This window comes from Pristiophorus japonicus, chromosome 6, assembly GCF_044704955.1.
Source record: "Pristiophorus japonicus isolate sPriJap1 chromosome 6, sPriJap1.hap1, whole genome shotgun sequence".
NCBI classification, from domain to species: domain Eukaryota; kingdom Metazoa; phylum Chordata; class Chondrichthyes; family Pristiophoridae; genus Pristiophorus; species Pristiophorus japonicus.
Genome location: NC_091982.1, coordinates 261,439,999 through 261,463,915, shown reverse-complemented (window position 1 = coordinate 261,463,915; position 23,917 = coordinate 261,439,999). Strand labels below are relative to the sequence as shown.

The window sequence follows — 23,917 nt, the reverse complement described above, 5'->3', positions numbered from 1 at the left end:
TGGTCCGCCCTCCTCCGCCGTCGTACTCCGGCCTCAGGCACTTGCATGGCTTCCTCGTCCTCGTCCTGCTGCTCGTCATCTGCACCTTCCTTATCATTATCATCAACCACTCTCACCGCAGGTGGGTCTTCTACCAGCTGCTGTTGCCTCAAGTTGGCTAAGTTATACAGCACACAACAGTGAACTGACCGACAATCTCAGGGGAGTATAGCAAGTAGCCTCCAGAATGGTCCAGGCATCGGAAACACTGTTTCAAGATGCCAATGGTCCTCTCTATTATGCTGCGTGTTGCAATGTGCGTCATGTTGTATTTCCACTCAGCTTCCGTCCGGGTTACGTGTAGGGGCGTCATGAGCCAGGTGGCGAGGCCGTACCCTTTGTCTCCCAGTAGCCAGCTCTGCCCTTCTGGTTGCTGCTGAAATATGGCAGATAATGCTCTCACGTAGGATGAACGCATCATGGGTGCTCCCCGGGTATCTTGCATCGACTGACATGATGCTATACATTAATGGAGTGGAAGCCTTTTCTGTTCTTGTACATCTCGGAATTTTCCAAAGGTGCTCGCAAGGCAATTGTGAGTACAATCAATGCAGCCCTGTACCTTTGGGAAGCCAGCAATCCTGGAGAAACCCACAGCCCTGTCACGTATTGCTTGGGCGGTCATGGAGAACTTTGTGCAGTCATTCCTCCGGGCATATACTGCAGGTGTCACCTGCCAAATGCAGACATGTGTTGAATGTGGAGAGATGGTACACACATCCCCAGTTGTAGCTTGAAATGATCCGGAGGCATAGAATGAAAGAGCAGCTGCAACCTTCACTTCAACTGACAAAGCAGTCCTCCTGACGTTTCTAGGTTGCAGGACTGCTTTCACCAACTGATGGATCTCGGTTATAACTTCTTTGCGGAAATGCAGCCTTCTGACACAGTCTGCATCACTCGGGTGCAGGTACGAACGCCTGTTTCGATATACCCAACGTGGGTATGGCCTCCTACCCAGCACCCTACAAGCTCTAATGTTCCTCATGCGATGACGTTGAATCAATTGTCTCTTAGGTAGCAACATCATGCAGAAGGCTCACACTAGGTATGGCATTGTCAGTATTGCCCCATAGTTAAATGTTACCTTTGCAAGCTCAAAACAGCAGGAAGGCAGGCACAACAGATTCTTTGTTCTCTTTCCTCAAGGTCTGTATGGATGGACCACACCCAGGTCTTGTGACTTCTCCTCCCTATCCCGCCTCCCCCAACTAATTGCAGTCTTGTGACTTCTCTCCTTCTTCCCCAAACTCATTGCAGTCTTGTACCTAGTGCAGCAACCTTCCGAACGCAACCTCCCTCCCCGGGCTCCGTGCAGAAGGCTTCTGATCACCATCTCCCTCCCCTCCCCCCAGGCCTGTTTTCCAGCCGAGCCCATGTCCCGGCGCAGGGCCGATTCTGACAGCCGACACTACGACCCCCCCGCCAGCCCTGCTTGAAGACATTTGGTGGTGGCGTGAGAGTAAAAAAAAATGAAAACTTCAGAAACCCAAGAAACTTCCATGTACTCTGTTGAAAGGTAAAAAAAAAGTTGAACTTTATTATGGATATTTCAAGTGTTAGAGACTCCCTCCAGAAACTTCAATGAGAAACAATGGCATCTTTCAGCATGGATTTGTGCGCTGCTTTCTGTTAACTCACCAGAAGGTTTTTCGGGAGTGGCCAGATACGCCGACCTAGGATAACAAATTTGGGGGCAAACTGCAAAAAATGGCAGAGACATGAGTAAACTTCCACTACAACGTCAAAAAACCCTAAAGTAGAAATTTCGGAACGAAAGCAGTTCCGCCGGCGTAGATTCCAGGGGGAAACTTTGAATTAAATAATTATGCCAGAAAAAATGGCTCAAATGTCCCCTAGCTTTAGCTTCCCCTTTGAGTGGAAATATCCTCACTGCATCCACCTTGTCGATCCCCTTCATTGTCTTATATGTTTCGATAAGATCATCTCTCATTCTTCTGAACTCCAATGAGTATAGGCCCAACCTATCTTCATAAGTCAACCCCCTCATCACCGGAATCAACCCAGTGAACCTTCTCTGAACAGCCTCCAATGCAAGTATATCCTTCCTCAAGTACAGAGACCAAAACTGTCTGCAGTACTCTAGGTGTGGCCTCACCAATACCCTGTACAGTTGTAGCAAGACTTCTCTGCTTTTATACTCTATCCCCCTTGCAATGAAGGCCAACATTCCATTTGCCTTCCTGATTACTTGCTGTACCTGCATACTAACTTTTTATGTTTCATGCACAAGGACCTCCAGGTCCCTCTATACTGCAGCACTTTGCAATTTTTCTCCATTTAAATTATAATTTGCTTTTCTATTTTTACTGCCAAAGTAGATAACCTCACATTTTCCCACATTATATTCCATCTGCCAAATTTTAGGCCTGACTGTATACCTTTGCAGATTATTTGTGTCCTCCTCACAATTTGCTTTCCCACCCATCTTTGTATCATCAGCAAACTTGGCTCCTTCATCCAAGTCATTAATATAGATTGTAAATAGTTGAGGCCCCAGCACCGATCCCTGCAGCACCCCACTAGTTACTGTTTGCCAACTGGAAAATGACTCATTTATTCCGACTGTTTTCTGTCAGTTAGCCAATCCTCTATCCATGCTAATATATTACCCCCAACCCCATGAACTTTTATCTTGTGCAGTAACCTTTTATGTGGCACCTTATCGAATGCCTTCTGGAAATCCAAATACATCACATCCACTGGTTCCCCCTTATCCACCCTGCATGTTACATTCTCAAAGAACTCCAACAAATTTGTCAAACATGATTTCCCTTTCATAAAACCATTCTGACTCTGCTTACAACCAATGCATCCACTATCTCTGCAGCCGCTTCTCTTAAGACCCTAGGATGTAAGCCATCAAGTCCAGGAACTTGTCCACCTTTAGTCCCATTATTTTACCGAGTACTACTTCTTTAGTGATAGTATTAAGTTCCTCCCTCCCTATAGCCCCTTGATTATCCACTATTGGGATATTTTTAGTGTCTTCTACTGTAAAGACCGATACAAAATATTTGTTCAACGTCTCTACCATTTCCCTGTTCCCCATTATTAATTCCCCAGTCTCATCCTCTAAGGGACCAACATTTACTTTAGCCACTCTTTTCCTTGTTATATACCTATAGAAACTCTTATTATCTGTTTTTATATTTTGTGCTAATTTATAGTCGTTCTTTGCTGGCTTTTAAGTTTCCCAATTCTCGGCCACATTGTATGGCCTTGTTTTCAATTTGATACCATCCCTATTTTCTTAATTAGCTATGGATGATTATCCCTTCTTTTACAGTCGTTCCTTCTCATTGGGATACATTCTTGTTGCAAGTTATGAAATATCTCCTTAAATGTCTGCCACTGCTCATCACCCGCCCCATTTTTAGTCTATTTTCCCACTTAGCCAACTCTGCCTTCATACCTTTGTCGTCTCCTTTATTTCAGCTTAGAATACTGGTTTGAGATCCAACTTTCTCACCCTCCAACTGAATTTGAAATTCAACCATTCCTAGAGGATCCTTTACTAGGAGATTGTTTATTAATCCTGTCTCATTACACAGTACCAGATCTAAGATATCCTGCTCCCTGGTTGGTTCCGCAACATACTGTTCAAGGAAACTATCCCGGATACACTGTATGAACTCTTCCTCAAGGCCACCCTGGCCAATTTGCTTTGTCCAATCAATATGAAGGTTACAATCACCCATGATTATTGCCGTTTATTTTTTACAAGCCTCCATTATTTCTTGATTTACACTCCGTCCAAGTGTGTAGCTTACGCCTGCCAGCGACTTTTTCCCTTTATTATTCCTTATCTCACAAATTAACAGACTATTAGTGTGGGCAAGATATTTTCCCTTCCATGAGGGATCTGCCTAGCATTCGGCTTGATAGTGCCAAGATCAGCAACTCACAGAAGGGAAACTTACAATATACTAGCCAGGAGCACCATATAATACTTGTAATTTTATTCCCGTTTTCTGAAGCCTTTGGTTCCATGATATTCATTCTGCAAATAGAGAAATTAAATTATAATATTTAGATACACTATTCCTGAATGTTTTTGACTAAAATCCCATGATTATTTGTTAAAAGCACAAACTTTTTCAAATGCGTCTGCCATTGTGTTCAGGCTTCAGCTACTGTAAATACTGTTACAGATGAAGCTTTGTAAAAGGACCTGAATGCTTTATCAACCAGCAAACCCAAAATATACAGCAGAAATAGACAGCAGGAAGACACCAAAGGAAAAGTTTTGCTTGACCAACCTCATTGAATTTTTTGAAGAAGTAAGAGAGAAGATAATGGTAATGCAGTAGATTTTCAAAAGGCTTTTGATAAGGTACCCCATAATAGACTGATGAACAAATGCAGAGTCAGGGGACAAGTGGTAGAATGGATAGCTAGCTGGCTTCAAGACAGAAAGCAGAGAGTGGAAATAAAAGGTAGCTATTCACAGTGGCATAAGGTGGGTAGTGGTGTTCCAGAAGGATCAGTGCTGGGACCGCTGTTGTTCACAACTTGTATTAACGATTTAGACTTTGGAATCAAAAAAACAATTTCTAAATTTACAGATGACATCAAATTGGGAGCGGGTTATTACTGAGGAGGACTGCAACAAATTACAGGAGGACATTAATAAACTTGCAGAATGGGCATATAATTGTCAAATGAAGTTCAACGCAGATAAATGAGGTATTACATTTTGGTAGGAAGAATAGGGAAGTCAGTTATTACTTGGAGGGTGAGAGTCTAGGTGGAGTAGAGGAACAAAGGGATCTCGGAGTACAAATACACAAATCACTAAAAGTTGCTAGCAAGGCCGTAAAGAAAAGCAAACCAAGCACCAGGGTTTATTTCTAGAGGTATAGAATTGAAAAGTAGGGAAGTTATGCTAAACCTGTATCGAACCTTGGTTAGACCATACAGCTTACAGTTCTGGTCGCCATATTATAAAAAGGCACTGGAGAGGGTGTAGAGAAGATTTAATCCAAACTGAATCCCATTAGGTTTGTGAATTCCTTGACTTTATGTGCACCTTGAAAATGTGAAGACTCAGCTGGCTCAATCCATCCCCAGAAAGAAGAGAAGGGATGTCAGGAGGATCTTCCATGGTTAAATGAGGGAAGAACGATGCAACAGTTTTCCACTGAAAACCACAGTTATTAATATCATCTTGAACAGTATCAGGCGCAATGATATAGATATTAATTTGGTTACTCCCAATGTGTTTGGAAGTGAAATTGTCAAGTAGCCCATTCACTGTGTTGTTGAGCACAGACATGTCAGACCCTCCCAGGTCAATGATTCTAATAGATTCTTGGTCTGATTTGACATTCAGGAGATACCTAGGAGGCATGTAGGTGTGGTAAAATACCAAACTGTGCTCATACTGGTTAGCCACAGGATCCTTTGAATGCAGAGTTTTTTCTAAATAGGACAGACAAGGAATTAGTCCGCCCTGATGCAGACAGCCAAAGAGCACTGACCCCAAGACATTAAATAGGACAATTACAACTTTCCACCTGAGCATCTCACATTTTGGAGCACTGAGAATAACAAGTGGCACAATGAGTGGACTAATATACCGTGGTTCCTGATGACTAAACAGTGATAGAATGACGATTGGGGTAAAATAAACCAACAATAAATACTCAGTAAATTGAGTGGGAGCTTGAAGCTGCGCTGGCAATTTCTTTTCCACATGGTCACTGCGCGAGGTATGACAGCTGGCTTTGCAGGCAAACTTGCCGACCACCGTTTTGACACCAGTTACAACTGCAGCCAAATGAAGACCACCAAACAGCAGAAGACCGTTCAGAGTCAGATGTGTAAACCAGGGATGACTACCATGTGCAATAAGGCTTTTTCTGTCCAAGTTGTACAAAATGAGATTGACAGGGGTTAAAACTAGATGTTGATATATGTTGACGATGAGTTTGTACACGGTCTCCCCCTCTTTCAAAAGCCAATCCCTTTCAGACAACAGTGAGCCAAAATACAATGCATCTGTCACAATGAAAAGAAAACTGGTTGCAATCATAGAAGACAAAATGCCAAAGGAGTTCTTGAATATTGTTCTTAAACTGAATTGAAATGTGCCGTTCTGATCACGAGAAAGCCACAGGAGCATCGGCACTAAAGCGTAACCAATGAATGTGGGCCTGTTAAAAAAGCCGGAGATTAAAACAATCCCAATAAGATGTTTATTGTTCCTTCTTTCCTTTCTCCCAGGATACGGTGCCACATTTGATCGATTTGTGTCCTCGGCCACAAACAGCAGCAGCAATGCAAACAGAGCTGCTTCTATAACATTTGAAAATGTCCTGGTGTAAAAAACCAACATCACATGTGACCCGCTCAGCAGTGTTAAAGCATTCCAAGGATCTGCTCCCCAGAGACAGACTAAACGGTGTACACAGCAGTCCAATATAAAGGACAGGCATGTCAGGTAGAATCTGGGGAATACCAACAAACTGTAGCTGGTTATGATACTGCCAAAAAGGCCAGAATTGTGTAAAGCTTTAAGTACTGTGAATGAGAAGCCAGTTGTGACCAATGGGAACAGGACCGATCTGCTGGGGTAGCTAGTATTGAATTCCCAAGTACGGAACGTTTTGAGGTTCAAAATGTCACCTGTAAAGAAAACAAAGGTGCATTCAAAATGAGAAAAACAAATGATGTTGAAAGTTATATATACTCTATAATGTAAAGTCCAGCCAACAAATGACCACCTCTTACATTTGATGATTTCATCTTAGCCTCCTCCAACTCTTGATCTCACTATCTCCTCTGATTTCTAATGGAACTGCATCTCCTCTATTACTAAAGCTGGCTCGAAGAAACACATTTTTTTCCCTCTGTGGCAAACACTTATTTTCCTCTCAATCGTACAGGAAAAAGCTCGTCATTTAATCGACGATCCTTCTCTCACCTCTGGACTCCAAGCTCCCTCACGTTCAACCTTTGCCACTACGTTATCAAAGCTAATATGGCCACTACTCTAGTTTTCCTCTCAAGCTCCAATTACACTGCCTTGCTTACGTCCTCAGTGTGATGAAATCAAGAGTCATTGCTCCATCTCCTGCTCAAAATCATTTTTTACTGAACTTCAAATCTGTAGCAATCCTTATCCCTTCAGTCTTCCAAATTCCTCCTACAATCTCTAAGCTTTTAAAACACATACTTGGCATCGGCTAATCATTACTTCCTGATTTATCTCCTCTTATTTCCTATTCTTTTTGATCATGGTAGAATTCTTCAGCGATTTCATCCTAACAAGAAATAAATCCGATTCCAGCTTGTTTACAAGCAGCAGGAAATGAAAGCAACAAACATCTGAAGCATTTTAATCAAGATTGCAATAGTTACTGGACCACACAATTCATGGAAATGGCTACTTTAACTTTTTCTCCATCATTTCCCCTTGCCCCACCAAGAAGATGGAGTCAGAAACAGAACAGGGGTGGGAGGGAAACACAGACACTGAGAAAAAAACTGGTACTTTGCTATAAAGTGTCTTTGTGAAAGCTTGCATTGCAAGAGGATAGCAGCTACAAAATACAACCTCAATATAATATACATACCTACACCTGCCCTGGCTCCAACAATGGGCCGGACGGCGTACTCTCTGAGTACACCATCATACCTGCTTTGAAATCAACTGCAAGTTCGGGATTTCCGCATGCGCTTGTGCATATGCTAAATCCCGAATGTACACGTTGACAGGCCATCCGCAAGGCCAAAGAAAACCAACTGCTGGCACAGAGTTGGGCTATTTGCCCACCAATTGCCCAACAATTGCGTACGACAATAGTACCATTGATGCAAACAGACACAGGGCCTGTTTGCATTAGCGTAAGGAGTTACCTCAGGCATGTTTTAACCATCTTCAGCTCGGAAATTGGATAGTTTAATTGTATCAAATGAGCTTTTCCTGTTTCTGAAAAGATTTGGAGTTTTAATGCTGTCAATAATTATCAGCAAAATTAATTTTTTACTAACAGACTAAGGTGTAGTGAATTTGATGGAATTAAGCCAATTAGAAATTAAATTCCAATCCTGAAAATTATAATTAAATCCGATTACAGGGTTCCATTAAATCTAATTACGGATTCCCTTCTGAAATGATGTAAAATCTATTTCTGTTTCCTGATTGAAGGACCAGGCCCAGTGTGATCCCAGGTACACTTCTGCACAGGCTGCGTCCCTGGGATCCATGGGCCGTTGCACCGCCCTCTTACTCACAACGTCAGAGCGCAAGTTTTCGCAGAAGGGCCGCCATCAGGTCGGTGTGTATTCTTTTCGTAGGTTGGCTGCGTACTCTGGACCTATGCCGCCGACCACAATTTTTGGCCCAATTTGTTTTTTTAAGCAACTTCTGCCCATGAAGATTGATTTTGTATAAATGCCATTCAAATATTTTAGTGAGACTGGTGTGTTTTGCTGGCATAAATGTCAGGTTGCATCATGGAGTGCAGCTAACTTCTATATGTCGTCACAGTAATACCCTTCATAAGCAGGTACTTGCCTCCAGTTTAAGAGACTGGTTGTTTCCAGACATGTGGAAATCAAAAAAATGCTGAACTCCATAGTTCCCTGTGAATATGTTCCTTGATTAAATAAGGAACGGTGCCCATCATTAAAACGTCAAACTGCTTTTGACGATTTCTCATCTACGTGCCAACATCACTGAAATCATACATATGCTGTCAACACCCAGCTCTACCTCACCACCACCACTCTCCACCCCTCCAGTGTCTCTGATTTTCCATGTTGCTTTTCCAACATCCAGTCCTGGATGAGCAGAAATTTCCTCCAACCAAATACTGGGAATACCAAAGCCATTGGGGCCGAAATTCAGGCCCGCCAGAAAACTGCCGCATCGGCCTTTTTCTAGATATTTTTACTGTCGGGTCCGACGAAGCGAACTCTCGAACCGTTTTCATCTTTTTAGCAATTTTTGGGGAGCGGACCGGAAGTCCGCCATAATGGGGGCGGAGGTAAGTGCTGGTGAAGGGCAGCAGTAGGGGCGGGAAAGAGTCACGCCGCTGTCAGTCAGCGGCGGAGCAGCGGTGATGTCACTGCGCGTGTGCGTCACCACGTCTCTCTCCCCAGGAGCGATTGTTTAGGTTCGGTCACTGGGCCACCAGGGAGGGCCTCGGCCGGGCCAGCAGCCTGGCACCCAAGAGTGAGTGCCGGGCTGCCTGTTGGCGGCCCGGCTGAACACGGGGCCATAACCGATCGGGAAGTTGTCCGGCAACAAAAAACAAGGCGGCCGTGGCAGTGGGCACACCCCGTGAAGGGCCGGCGAGCTGCCTTGGCTCACACACAAAAAAACAAGGTGCACCGACAGAACAAGCTGTCAGGGGCACCGCGCGGCAGCTCATTGATTTTTTACGGTAAGTTTCGCGCGGAGCGGGATGGAGGTGCGGGAGAGCGGCGGTGCGCGCTTTGATGACGCGCTTTGGGGCGGTCAGCAGCAGCGGGGACAGTCCGAAAAATCCCCGAGGTGAATTTGGATCGTGGCGGCCATTGGACTGCAACGCCGGGGCCGCTCGATTCCGCCGCATGGCCACCGCAAAACGGCGGTAACGGGCCTTCTCCGCACCCTGAATTTCAGCCCCATTGTCCTTGGTCCCCGCCACAAACTCCATTCCCTAGCCACCGACCTCATCCCTCTCCCTGGCAAACGTCTTCGCGACTGAACCGGATCATTCGCAACTTTGACATCCTATTGACTCCAAGATGAGTTTCCGACCCCGGTATCCCCTCTATAACCAAGACCGCCTACAGCTACCACTGCAACATCGCCCGCCTCCGCCCCACTTTAATTCATCTGCTGCTGAAACCCTCATTCGTGCCTTTGTTACCTCCAGATTTGACTATTCCAGTATTCTCCTGGCCTGCCTCCCATCTTCCACCCTCCATAAAATTAAACTCATCTAAAACTCTCCTGCTGTTTGCACCAAGTCCCGTACACCCATCGCCCCTGTGCTCGCTGTGACTTCCGGTCCCGCAATGCCTCAATTTAAAAACAATGTTAACCTTGTTTTCAAATCCCTCCGTGACCTAACACCTCCCTATCTCTGTAACATCCTCCAGCCCTACAACCCTCCAAGATCTCTGCACTCCTCCAACTCTGGCCTCCTGCGCATCTCTAATTGTAATCACTCCGCCATTGGCAGCCATGCCTTCAGCTGCCTGGGCCCTAGACTCTGGAGTTCCCTCCCCTTAATCTCTCCACCTCTCTCTCCTCCTTTATATGGACCGTTTTGGCCAGGTTTTTGATCACCCGTCCTAATATCTGTTTATGTGGCTTGGCAGCACATTTTGTTTGATAACATGCCTGTGAAGCAGGTTGGGACATTTTACTATATTAATGGAACTGTATAAACGCAAGCTATTGTTGTGGAGCTGTACTTCAGTACAAGATCATTATTCAGTCAAAAGGTGTTTTAACTGGAAATGAATTCTACAGAGAAATATTATTATTGATAACTGCTTAACTATAAAGTTCATTCATTATGATTTTTTAGATGTTTTAGGCTTATCTTGGTTGTATGATCTTTCATGAACCTCTGGCAATCAGTGTCTCATTCGCTTCTTGATGTGGCCAGTGAGGCTCCATGAATTGCAGCCAAGTAACATACTAAAGCAAAAAGTTTATGTACTCCCAAGTTTATGCAGATGTCAGCAGATTGGGCTGGGTCATGTCACCCTCAAAACTTTGTGGATACGAGGAGTCAACTTACGAGCATTCTTATGAGCATGGGATGAAGGGGTTTAATGTATAAGAGAACAGAGGGAAACAAATTTTTTGTCGAAAAAGTTTTTAAAAAACATATCAAATGCTTTCTTTACCTGCCATGACCTCTGGAGACTGAAAAAATTCATCAGGATGTATATAGCCAGTTTGTGGTACCAGGCACCACAGCACCCTGACTACTCCAAGTACCAGCCACATGAACTTGAGCATCATCCTGAGCACAGCATTGTAGAGCTCCAAAACTTCGCACAACTGGTTTAAAAAAATACATTTCTCATTAGATTTTTTATAACATAAAAATAACAAATGAATCAATTTTGTAAACCAAATGATTAAAAGTTTCATTAAAATATTTTAACAATGGGACAAGAATACATATTGTTAAAACAGGTATAGCAGGTCCGTCATAATCTCGACAGAAAAAAACAGGTGCAACCAAGGGTCTCTACCTTGAAACATAAACCTGTCTTTTTTCAGATTCTGATGGACTCGCAGTGTTTTCTGTTTTATTTGAAGCATATGGAACTGTCTTTATCTTTAATATATATGTGAAAATAGGCAAGATTTTCACATCAAAATAACTGAATGCCATTTCTAAACAATGGCACATTACAAGCACAAGAACTTGTGCTTCACAACCTCAGGGTGTTTCAAAGCGCTTTACAGCCAATGAAGTACTTTTTGAAGTGTAGTCACTGTTGCAATGCAGGAAATGCGGCAGCCAATTTGGGTACAGCAGGATCCTACAAACAGCCATGTGATAATGACCAAATAATGTTTTATTGATATTGGTCGAGGAATATTGGCAAGGACACCAGGAATTTGTCCAAGTTAAATTCAGTGACAAACAATTTTTCTGAAAGTCCTGGAGGTCAGCAATCTTGATAAACTCTGGATAATGTTGTCTGGCCTAGTTATTTTGCCCTACACCAGTGGCGGAAGTCCTTTACCTACAGAATCCTGCATATCCCTCACACTATCCGTCACTCTCCTGTAATGAGGGAGGGGGGGGTGGGGGGGCTCTGTTGCCAGGTTCTCTATTTTTTTCTACACTATACCACTCCAACAACAATCATCTGCTTCTACCTCCGTAACATCGCCCGACTCCACCTCAGCTCATCTGCTGCTGAAACGCTCATCCGTACCTTTGTTACCTTGAGCCTTGACTATTCCAATGCTCTCCTGGCCAGCCTCCCACCTTCCATAAACTTAAGCTCATCTAAAACTCTGCTGCTTGTATCCTAACTCGTACCAAGTCAGTTCACCCATCACCCCTGTGCTTGCTGACCTATATTGGCTCCCGGTCCAGCATCCCCTCAAATTTAAAATTCTCATTCTTGTTTTCCAATCCCTCCATGAGCTCACCCCTCCCTATCTCTGTGACCTCCTCCAGCCCTACAACCCTCCGAGATGTCTGTGCTCCTCCAATTCTGGCCTCTTGCACATTCCCAATTTTAATTGCTCCACCATTGACAGCCATGCTTTCAGCTGCTGAGGTCCTAAACTCTGGAATTATTTCCCTAAACTTCTCTGCCTCTTTCTCCTCCTTTAAGACACTCCTTAAAACCTACCTCTTTGACCAACTTTTGGTCATCTGTCCTACTATCTCTTTATTTGTTTGATCACACTGCTGTAAAGCACCTTGGGACATTTTACTACACTAAAGACGTTATATAAATGCAATTTGTTGTTGTTGTTGGGTGACATTAATTATTGTGTTCAGGCAAGATTGGATTTTTTTTAAACATGTGGTGGCAGTGGCACTCCAGGACTGTACTAGAGCTCTACCAACATGTACAGTCAGACTCTGCAACTTGGGACTTGAATATGCATGGATCAGCCAAGCCCAAGCGGACATTTACCAAGCAATTATTCAACCTGCTCACCAAAGGTAAATCTTGTGGGGCAATAGTACAACCAGAGGTGAAGGAAATGGAAACAGGGCTGCAACATTTGACACAGCGAATATCTACATGGAAAACCATTTCACAATAACTGCAAAATGGGCGTGCAGTAGTACTGGTGTGAGTGGGCCATTGCCCTTTTTTTGTTTTTTTGGGGGGTTTTTTTTGGTGATTTTTGTGGGGGTTTTTTTTGTTTTTTTGGGCACTAAAATAATAATTTTTCAAGTGCCCCCTATAAAAGGGGAGGGGGGCACTAAAACCGGCATTTAAAATAAATTAGAGTTTAGAACATATAAAATAAAATTTAAATTCTGTTGCCGGGGGTGATGATGCACTCCAGCCGGCGCCCACCTCTCGCGGAAGGCCGCGAGCGTACCGGTGGACACCGCGTGCTCCACCTCCAAGGGACACCCCGGCCCGGATGTAAGCGGGGAAGAGAGGCGGGCAGTCGGGCTGGACGACCCCCTCGACCGCCCGCTGCCCGCACCGGCTGATGGCCCACCCTTGGCCGTGCCCAGGAGCACTCCTTACCAGGAGGCCCTCGGGACCGACCCTCTTCCTCCTCCTCCTCCTCCTCCTCCTCCTCCGTGCAGACGGTGCCCAAAGATCAGGAGCGTGGGACTGAAGTGCAGCCAGAAATTGAGGGGCAGCCCCCTTTAAATAATGGAACATGGGGGGGGGGGGGGGGTTGCAAACCTCGCACACTCCCCCATAAAAAGGGGCCATTGCAGGCAGGGCCATCTCTCCCCCCCCCAGCTGAGATTCCCCGAGTCCTCCAGGTGCTCCAGTCCTGCAGGGGGCCCCCCCGAGCACCAAAGCAGGGTGGGGGAGGGGAGGACCTGGTGAACCGTGAGACGGCGGCAAACACGGTCACGGTTGGAGGAAGCGCCCACATCAGCGTTAGCGTTAGCGTTAGCGCTTCTCCCCCCCACCGCCCCGCTGTCCCGTGTAACCACGGCGCAACCTTTGATCGGTTGTTACCTGTGCGGATGTCGCGCGCGGCGCAAGCGGCGCAGACGTCCCCGCCCCCCTCTCTTCCCCCGGCCAGTGACGCGCGTTAATATATTCACACACGTCACGGCGTAGCGACCAGCGTCGTTGCCACGGTGACGGCGGAAGGGTTTTTTTTTGTTTATTTTAAAGGTGCAGGGTCGCGGGAGAGCCATAAAGGGGATGTTTTGTTCCCGGCCGACAATAAAGATTTGTGGCTGCAGTTTTCACGGCGCTGGATTTTTTTTTTTTCCATTGCACGTTTCTGGAGAGAGAGAGAGTTTGTTGGATTCAGACTTTCAGCAAAGGGCTGTGGTCCTCCGGGTTAAAAAAAAATATATTGCAATTAACCAGATTTATTCAGTGTGTAAAGGGGGTATGGCGAGAGAGCAGGAAAGGGGGGGTACTGAAGTTGCAGGTTCAGCCATGAACTCATTGAATGGCGGTGCAGGCTCGAGGGGCCAAATGGCCTACTCCTGCACCTATTTTCTATGTAATGAGAGGATCAGCAACACCATTCTCTTCCAAATACTAGTGTTTGATCAGGGGCAAATTGATGAAAAACAAACTGATCAGTGATCGAAGAAAGAGAAAAGATTCAAACAGAAATCACCCCGACCCCTTTTTTATTCTGGATTCTGGATGTCGTTAGTGGATGTTTTTTGTAATAAAGTATGTTCACATAAATAAATAAAAACATCAAGATAAATAGTAGTTAACATGTTAGTGAGTCAAGGAATTAACGTTGTTTCCTTAAAGACCAAAAATAATAAGCAATTCAATGGCACATCTCAGTAATCCATAAATACTTCAGATCCATTGCGTTGGAAAGTCCTTGGTCCCAGATAGTCGGTGACGATTATCTGACATAAGCCCTCCCCTTTGGTTGTGTCGACAAAGGGAGATAAAAATCAGGACAGGTACACACCGATAGTTTTGTTTTTAAATAGAAAGCTGCTGGGCAAGATGACCCACTGATGTGGGAAACATAGCTCGCTCATTATTTTCATCATCATCGGCATTCCCTCGGAATCGAGGGAGACTTGCTTCCACTCTTAGAATGAGTCCTTAGGTGGATGAACAGTCCAGTACGAGAGCCACATTCCCTGACACAGGTGGGACAGACAGCCGTTGAGGGTAAGGGTGGGTGGGACAGGTTTGCCGCACGCTCTTTCCGCTGCCTGCGCTTGATTTCTGCACGCTCTCGACGGTGAGACTCGAGGTGCTCAGCGCCCCCCTGGATGCACTTCCTCCACTAAGGGTGGTCTTTGGCCAGGGACTCCCAGGTGTCGGTGGGAATGTTATACTTTGTCAGGGAGGCTTTGAGGGTGTCCTTGTAATGTTTCCTCTGTCCACCTTTGGCTCGTTTGCCTTGAAAGAGTTCCGAGTAGAGTGCTTGCTTTGGGAGTCTCATGTTTGGCATGCGAACAATGTGGCCTGCCCAGCGGAGCTGATCAAGTGTAGTCAGTGCTTTAATGCTGGGGATGTTGGCCTGGACGAGGACACTGATGTTGGTGCGTCTGTCCTCCCAGGGGATTTGTAGGATCTTGCGGAAGGATCGTTGGTGGTACTTGTCCAGCGACTTGAGGTGTCTACTGTACATGTTCCATGTCTCTAAGCCATACAGGAGGGCGGGTATTACTACAGCCCTGTAGAATATAAGCTTGGTAGTAGATTTTAGGGCCTTTTCGAACACTCTTTTCCTCAGGCGGCCGAAGGCTGCACTGGCGCACTGGAGGAGGTGTTGAATCTCCTCATCAATGTCTGCTTTTGTTGATAAAAGACTCCCGAGGTATGGGAAATGGTCCACGTTGTCCAGGGCCACACTGTGGATCTTGATGACTGGGGGGCAGTGCTGGTTGGCGAGGACAGGCTGGTGGAGGAACTTTGTCTTACAGATGTTTAGCGTAAGGCCCATGCTTTCGTACACCTCAGTGAATACGTCGACTATGTCCTGGAGTTCAGCCTCTGTAAGTGCGCAGACGCAGGCGTTGTCCGCGTACTGTAGCTCGATGACAGAGGTTGGGGTGGGCTTGGATCTGGCCTGGAGACGGCGAAGGTTGAACAGCTTCCCACTGCTTCTGTAGTTTAGTTACACTCCAGCGGGGAGCTTGTTGACTGTGAGGTGGAGCATGGCAGCAAGGAAGATTGAGAAGAGGGTTGGGATGATGACGCAGCCATGTTTGACCCCGGTCCGGACGTGGATTAGGTCTGTGATGGATCCGTTGGTGAGGATCACGGCCTGCATGTCGTCGTGGAGCAGGCGGAGGATGTTGACCAACTTTTGGGGGCATCCGAAACGGAGGAGGACGCTCCATAGACCCTCGCGGTTGACAGAGTCAAAGGCCTTTGTAAGGTCGAAGAAGGCCATGTATAAGGGCTGGCGCTGTTCCCTGCATTTTTCCTGCAGCTGCCGCGCTGCAAAAATCATGTCCGTTGTGCCCCGTAGGGGATAAAATCCACACTGTGACTCCGGGAGGAGCTCCTCGGCCACAGGGAAGAAGACGGTTGAGGAGGACTCTAGCGATAACTTTCCCAGTGGCTGATAGCCGGGAGATTCCTCTGTAGTTGCTTTATTTTAATATTATTACACAAAGACAAGTTGTACTGATTGAATTAACGTAGTCCCTTCACAACTGTTACTCTGTATGTTCACTTGTTATCTCACAATTGAACAATTTGTAGCTGCCTCACCCAACCAAATGGTTTCCCAACATTTTACTAATGGTCTATGAATAAACATGGCAGGAAGCTTTTGTAGATTTAGCAAATATGTATCTGAGTTAAAGAAGTATTGATAGCGATCGTAGTGCTGAAGATTGCTGCTGAAGTAAATGTATGTGAATATGTAGCAGCAGTGAATGGCATAATAATTGCCTCCCATGATGTCCTGTTTAAAAGGACCATAACTGGCATAACTGTGACTGCCGCTTGTAACACAGTGAAATTAAAATGCCGCAAATTATTTTTTGATCATGGCTAATACAACATTTTTAATAACTCCATGGAGGCTGGATAGCTCCAACTCCTTATAACTTTCATTTTTTTCTCTTGAAGGAGATGGAATAGCATTGAATCCTATTACCAGAAACGGAGTGAAGGCACAAAAGGGTTCATAAATAGACCTACCGCACAGAAAATGAGCTGGACAGAATTAAAAGGGGTGGGGAAAACAGGACACTGATTTACGGAGGTGGGTGAGATTGGGCTATTTGTGCTGATGATAGGCCCTGCACCTGGGCCCCTAAATCTTAAGGCAGCTTTGGTCTTCATATATCACGCAACAGTCACATAGTATAACAACAACAACTTGTATTTATATAGCACCTTTAACATCGTAAAACATCCCAAAGCACTTCACAGGCGAGTTAATCAAACAAAATTTGACTCCGAGCCACATAAGGACAGATTAGGGCAGATGGCCAAAAGCTTGGTCAAAGGTGTAGATTTTAAGGCATGTCTTAAAAGAGGACAGAGAGGCAGAGATTTAGGGTGGGAATACCAGAGCTTAGTACCTCGGCACCTGAAGGCACGGCTGCCAATGCTGGAGTGATTAAAATCGGAATGCGCAAGAGGCCAGAATTGGAGGAGCGCAGCTATCTCATAGAAACATAGAAATTAGGTGCAGGAGTAGGCCATTTGGCCCTTCGAGCCTGCACCACCATTCAATAAGATCATGGCTGATCATTCAATCGCAGTACCACTTTCCTGCTTTCTCTCCATACCCCTTGATCCCCTCAGCCGTAAGGGTCATATCTAACTCCCTGTACAACTTTCTGCGGTAGAGAATTCCACAGGTTAACAACTCTCTGAGTGAAGAAGTTTCTCCTCATCTCGGTCCTAAGTGGCTTGCCCCTTATCCTTAGACTGTGAACCCTGGTTCTGGACTTCCTCAACATCGGGAACATTCTTGCTGCATCTAACCTGTCCAATCCCGTCAGAATTTTATATGTTTCTATGAGATCCCCTCTCATCCTTCTAAACTCCAGTGAATACAAGCCCAGTCGATCCAGTCTCTCCTCATATGTCAGTTCTGCCATCCCAGGAATCAGTCTGGTGAACTTTCGCTGCACTCCCTCAATAGCAAGAACGTCCTTCCTCAGATTAGGAGACCAAAACTGAACACAATATTCCAGGTGTGGCCTCACCAAGGCCCTGTACAACTTCAGTAAGACCTCCCTGCTCCTATACTCAAATCCCCTAGCTATGAAGGCCAACATGCCATTTGCCTTCTTCACCGCCTGCTGTACCTGCATGCCAACTTTCAATGACTGATGTACCATGATACCCGGGTCTCGTTGCACCTCCCCTTTTCCTAATCTGTCACCATTCAGATAATATTCTGCCTTCCTGTTTTTGCCCCCAAATTGGATAAACTCACATTTATCCACATTATACTGCATCTGCCATGCATTTGCCCACTCACCTAACCTGTCCAAGTCACCCTGCAGCCTCTTAGCATCCTCCTCACAGCTCACACCGCCACCCAGCTTAGTGTCATCTGAAAACTTGGAAATATTACATTCAATTCCTTCATCTAAATCATTAATGTATATTGTAAATAGCTGGGGTCCCAGCACTGAACCCTGCGGCACCCCACTAGTCACTGCGTGCCATTCTGAAAAGGACCCATTTATTCCGACTCTCTGCTTCCTGTCTGCCAACCAGTTCTCTATCCACGTCAATACATTATCCCCAATACCATGTGCTTTGATTTTGCACACTAATCTCTTGTGTGGGACCTTGTCAAAAGCCTTTTGAAAGTCCAAATACACCACATACACTGGTTCTCCCTTGTCCACTCTACTAGTTACATCCTCAAAAAATTCTAGAAGATTTGTCAAGCATGATTACCCTTTCATAAATCCATGCTGACTTGGACCGATCCTGTCACTGCTTTCCAAATGCTCTGCTATTTCATCTTTAATAATTGATTCCAACAATTTCCCCACCACCGATATCAGGCTGACCGGTCTATAATTCCCTGTTTTCTCTCTCCCTCCTTTTTTAAAAAGTGGTGTTACATTAGCTACCCTCCAATCCATAGGAACTGATCCAGAGTCTATAAAATGTTGGAAAATGACCACCAATGCATCCACTATTTCTAGGGCCACTTCCTCAAGTACTCTGGGATGCAGACTATCAGGCCTTGGGGATTTATCGGCCTTCAATCCCATCAATTTTCCTAACACAATTTCCTGACTAATAAGGATTCCCTTCAGTTCCTCCTTCTCGCTAGACCCTCGGACTCCTAGTATTTCCGGAAGGTTATTTGTGTCTTCCTTAGTGAAGACAGAACCAAAGTATTTGTTCAATTGGTCAGCCATTTCTTTGTTCCCCATTATAAATTCACCTGATTCTGACTGAAAGGGACCTATGTTTGTCTTCACTAAGGAAGCTTCACATATCTATAGAAGCTTTTTCAGTCAATTTTTATGTTCCCTGCAAGCTTCCTCTCATACTCTATTTTCCCCTTCCTAATTAAACCCTTTGTCCTCCTCAGCTGAATTCTAAATTTCTCCCAGTCCTCAGGTTTTCTGTTTTTTCTGGCCAATTTATATGCCTCTTCCTTGGATTTAACACTATCCCTAATTTCCTTTGTTAGCCACGGTTGAGCCATCTTCCCCGTTTTATTTTTACTCCAGACAGGGATGTACAATTGTTGAAATTCATCCATGTGATCTAAAAATGGTTGCCATTGCCTATCCACCGTCAACCCCTTAAGTATCATTCGCCAGTCTATCCTAGCCAATTCACGTCTCATACCATCAAAGTTACCTTTCCTTAAGTTCAGGACCCTAGTCTCTGAATTAACTGTGTCAGAGGGTTGTAGGGCTGGATGAAGTTACAGAGATAGTGAGGTGTGAGGCCATGGAGGGATTTGAAAACAAAGATGAGAGTTTTAAAATCGAGGCGTTGCTCAATCAGGAGCCAATGTAGATCAGCGAGCGCGGGGTGATGGGTGAACGGGAATGCATTATTTTCACAAAGATAAATGTAAAAGTAAAACAATAGCGAATAAAACATTTTCATGTTGCAGATTTCACACTCCATTGCATTAAGTAGCACAGCAGCTGCAAGATCAATGAGCCAGATTGACTGATTTGAGTTCCGTAAGCATTGAAGTAATGCCTTCAATCAGAATGTGGAGAATAGGTGAAACAGGTCAATAAGCTCACACAATGGGTGGTTTTGTTCATATAGTAAAACAGGTTTCACAGTTATTAGCTGCTGCTTTCCTAGATAACATTCCCGTGAGAGACAACCGAAGAAAATTCAATTAAAGGTAGAGAACATTTTTTTTGTTCTTTTTCTTGTTAATTCATATTTTCTAAATTTTTTGTATTTTTCAAGATTGGGATTGTTACTGCTGGAAAATGGAACAGTAACTTCTGTTTCCTACATTTGGTATTTTGTGGCCTCTTCGAATTAGATTGTTAACTGAGTTCCATTGAGGATTGAATTGCAAACTGTTTTGTGCTGTAGACTAACTTCCACCAAAATCTATATTTGAATTACAAGAGAGAGGGAGAAATTGGAGTATTTTTGAAGTGTAATTATTATTGTATGGTAATGTGGCAGCCAGTTCAAATATATCAAGGTCCCAGAAACAGCAATTATATAAATGACCAGATGAACTATTTTTGGTGGCAATGGTTGATGGATAAATGTTGGTCAGTACACCAGGAGAACTCCCCTGCTCTTCTCTGAATAGTGCTATGGGATCTTTTATGTCCACCTGAGAGAATGGATCGGACCTCGGTTTTACATCTCAGTTGAAAAGCGGCACCTCCAACAGTGCAGCACTCTCTTAGTCATCATCATCGTAGGCAGCCCTCGGAATCGAGGAAGACTTGCTACCACTCCTGAAGTGAGTTCTTTGGTGGCTGAACAGTCCAATACAAGAGCCACAGACTCTGTCACAGGTGGGACAGATAGTTGTTAAGGGAAGGGGTGGGTGGTGTCAGCCTAGATTTTGTGTTCAAATCTGACTCCTAGGAAAGTGTGCTACCACGGAGCCACAGCTAACACCTCTCAAGGGCTGCTCATAACCATCAGGGGAGAACTAGGATAAGCAGGAAGCAGGCCTTGCTGAATGAAGCAGCTATCTGACTATCAGGAGATGACCCTTGCCCTTTGGGGGACACAATCTGTAGACATCATTAGCGAGGGAAAATTTGAATGGATGTTCCCACCACATTCTCCCAATTCAGCCATTCTTCTCAAAGCATTGAGGAAATGCAAGTGAGTGGCCCATGAGTGCATCATCAGATGTGGCTTCAGCTGTTGCATAGGCATCAAATAACCGCGAATCCAGATATTCAGGCCAATGGCTATTCCAACAGGGTTGCAGCATCCAACAGCAGCCTACTCCTCTCATTTAGGAAGCACTTTGACACAGTCGTTGATTGAAGAGGAGGACAAGCTCATCGTTTATAGTGGCACCACATATGCATTGTAAGTTACACCCCATATATAGAGGTATTATTTTTACTCCTTTATATGGATAGTGTTTATTTGGTTTGCTCTGTGGAAAGGGAATCATAGCTTGGAAGGGGTTAAAAGATTAGAGGGGAGCTTGAGTACAAAGAATGGGCACCATCTACTTGGGGTTGCAGGGTTGTTCATATTGAATACCAAAATTGACCAGTGGCAGGAGGTGTTCATAAGTGGAAGTAATTGTCCATAACAGAGTTGCACTCCAATCTCCCTACCTGTACATCATCTCCATCCAATTCACCTTCCTCCCACATCAATTTCTTCCCATGGGACTGCAGAGCCTCTTCAGATAGCAAAATTGTGCAATATGCACAGTGCTCCTTGAGACTTTGGCTGGACTGTAGAGCAACACACCAACACCGAAACAAATGAATAGTTGCTTCAGCATTCCTATTGTGTACTCCACAGAAACTCAGGTGGTGGCAAGGTCCTGTTAATGCATGATGGTGAATGGGTTCCATCTGTAATGCCCTGGATTCTTCAGAAGCCTGCCAGGTGGTGAAAGTTCTGAGCCCTTTCTAGTTGATGTCTTCTTTCCACTGACAGCATGATAAAGGTTTTTTCCCTGGCAAACATGCCGTCAGTCACTTGCTTAACACAAGAATGAACTGCAGAATGGCTTATCTGGCATCTTTCCCCTGTGATGGGCTGAAAAGATCCTGTGGTATAGAAGCTTAATACTGTAGTCGCCTTCACAATGAAAGCAAAAGCTGTTCCAGTAGATCAACCTTCAGCAGGTTGCATAGCTTGTTCACTGTGAAAATCTAAAATTCTCATCCATGTGTTTAAATCACCTCGCCCCTCCCTGTCTCTGTAACATCCACCAGTCCTACAGTCTTCCCCCATCCTCGTACTCTCCATTTCAGCCACTTGTACATCACCTCTCTCTTTGCTTCATTGGCATCTGTGCTTTTAACCATCTAGGTCCTGCTCTCTGGAATTCCCTCCCTTTACCCTTTTGCCTCTCCTTTAAGATCATCCTTAAAACCCACCTCTTTTACCAAGCATTTGGTCACCCCAGTGAGCCCTCCCTCCTCAGCTTGGCATTCACTTTCTTGCACCTCTTTAAAGTATCTTTTTATTTCTTCCTCTCCTCCTCCTACCCAGACAGATCTCCTCTGATGTAGCAGGAGTTTCACGGTCTGTAAACTCGGGTCTTTGGATATTGATAGGAGTGAACTTTGGACTTGAAGCTTGGTTACCCTCATACAATTTATGCAGCGCTGTGGAAATATCCAAAGCATTCCCATCCTCATCTATCCCTTGGTGACATGAAACACGGGGGTCAGGTTTCATGTGTATGCTGGTGACATCCAGTTTTACCTTTCTACCAACTCTGTCAATCCCATAACTATTTCCTTGCTGTCAGAATGCAAGCGTAAGCCGTAATCTCCTCCAACTTTTGCATTTAGACATTTCTTTACACTAACGGCACTATATATTTGTAAGTTGTTGAGTTTTACTGTTTTGTCCAAATGGTTCACAATTCTATTTGCTTTGTCGATTGCAGTGCTGCTGTGGTTGAACATGTTCACTGTGCGTCTACTAAAACCCTTAGAGCTCTTCCAACTTCATCCTTAGCTATTTCAACAGCATTCATGGAGTGCCTATGTTGCCCATTCTTTCTTCTGCTATGTTGTTCTTTACACTCATCTGTTGCAGATCTTTGACTATTTCCTTTGATATTCTCCCACCTCTCTCTAGCTTGATATCATTTGCAAATGTGATCACATTGCATTGAGTTTCTGAAGCCATGTTGTTAATCTGCTTTAAAAATAGTAGACGTCCCAGCACCTATCCCTGGGGTGCTCCACTCACATTGTCATCACTTCCTGAACAAGTATCCACTGTTTTCTTTATTCAGCCAGCTTCCTATCCAAACACAGCCCTGAATGTCTATTGCCGGTAGTTCAGTTACCTTCTTGAACTCAATGCTTACTCCTAGTCAATTCCTCTGATGATATCCAAAACATGAAATAAACAAAAATAGATTAAAATGTTACATTTTATCATCATTTATTTTAGCTGCTATTTTAATAGTAGTACCAGTGGGGAACTTTCCACTTTAAGATTGATGTCAAAAAGATGTAATTTTAGTTAAATTAAAAACAGAATCAAAGAGATGACCACCAGAAATATCCTCCGTCAGGGGGATTCTGATCATCTGCTCACCTAGGCATACACTCTCATTTGTGGTTGAAAGCTGAAAGAAGGTTGGCATGCAGGTACAGCAGGCGGTTAAGAAAGCAAATGGCATGTTGGCCTTCATAGCGAGAGGATTTGAGTACAGGGGCAGGGAGGTGTTACTACAGTTGTACAGGTTCTTGGTGAGGCCACACCTGGAGTATTGTGTACAGTTTTGGTCTCCTAACATGAGAAAGGACATTCTTGCTATTGAGGGAGTGCAGCGAAGGTTCACCAGACTGATTCCCGGGATGGCGGGACTGACATATCAAGAAAGAATGGATCAACTGGGCTTGTATTCACTGGAGTTCAGAAGAATGAGAGAGGATCTCAAAGAAACATTTAAAATTCTGATGTGTTTAGACAGGTTAGATGCAGGAATAATGTTCCCAATGTTGGGGAAGCCCAGAACCAGGGGTCACAGTCTAAGGATAAGGGGTAAGCCATTTAGGACCGAGATGAGGAGAAACTTCTTCACTCAGAGAGTGGTGAACATAAGAACATAAGAACATAAGAA

The 23,917-nt window shown here is 44.7% G+C and overlaps 1 protein-coding gene across 1 annotated transcript; it reads right to left on the bottom strand.

Annotated features, from left to right (window-relative positions):
- Window positions 1-1,551: 1,551 nt before the first annotated feature.
- LOC139266066 (GPI mannosyltransferase 4-like) lies at window positions 1,552-13,763 on the bottom strand. The gene is made up of 3 exons (XM_070883908.1): window positions 13,708-13,763; window positions 10,918-11,074; window positions 1,552-6,690 (listed from the first exon to the last, which is right to left on the bottom strand). The coding sequence occupies exons 2-3, from the start codon at window positions 11,033-11,035 to the stop codon at window positions 5,060-5,062; spliced, it is 1,749 nt and encodes a 582-aa protein (XP_070740009.1). The 5' UTR covers window positions 11,036-11,074; window positions 13,708-13,763; the 3' UTR covers window positions 1,552-5,059.
- Between the last annotated feature and the right edge of the window lie 10,154 nt (window positions 13,764-23,917).

Bases quoted from the DNA above. Each gene is read 5' to 3' on its own strand.
- LOC139266066 (XM_070883908.1), bottom strand. From the start codon at position 11,035: ATGATGCTCAAGTTCATGTGGCTGGTACTTGGAGTAGTCAGGGTGCTG. The intron at 6,691-10,917 runs GTAAAGAAAGCA...TTTTCTTTACAG, and splicing joins GTCTCCAGAGGTCATGGCAG to GTGACATTTTGAACCTCAAA.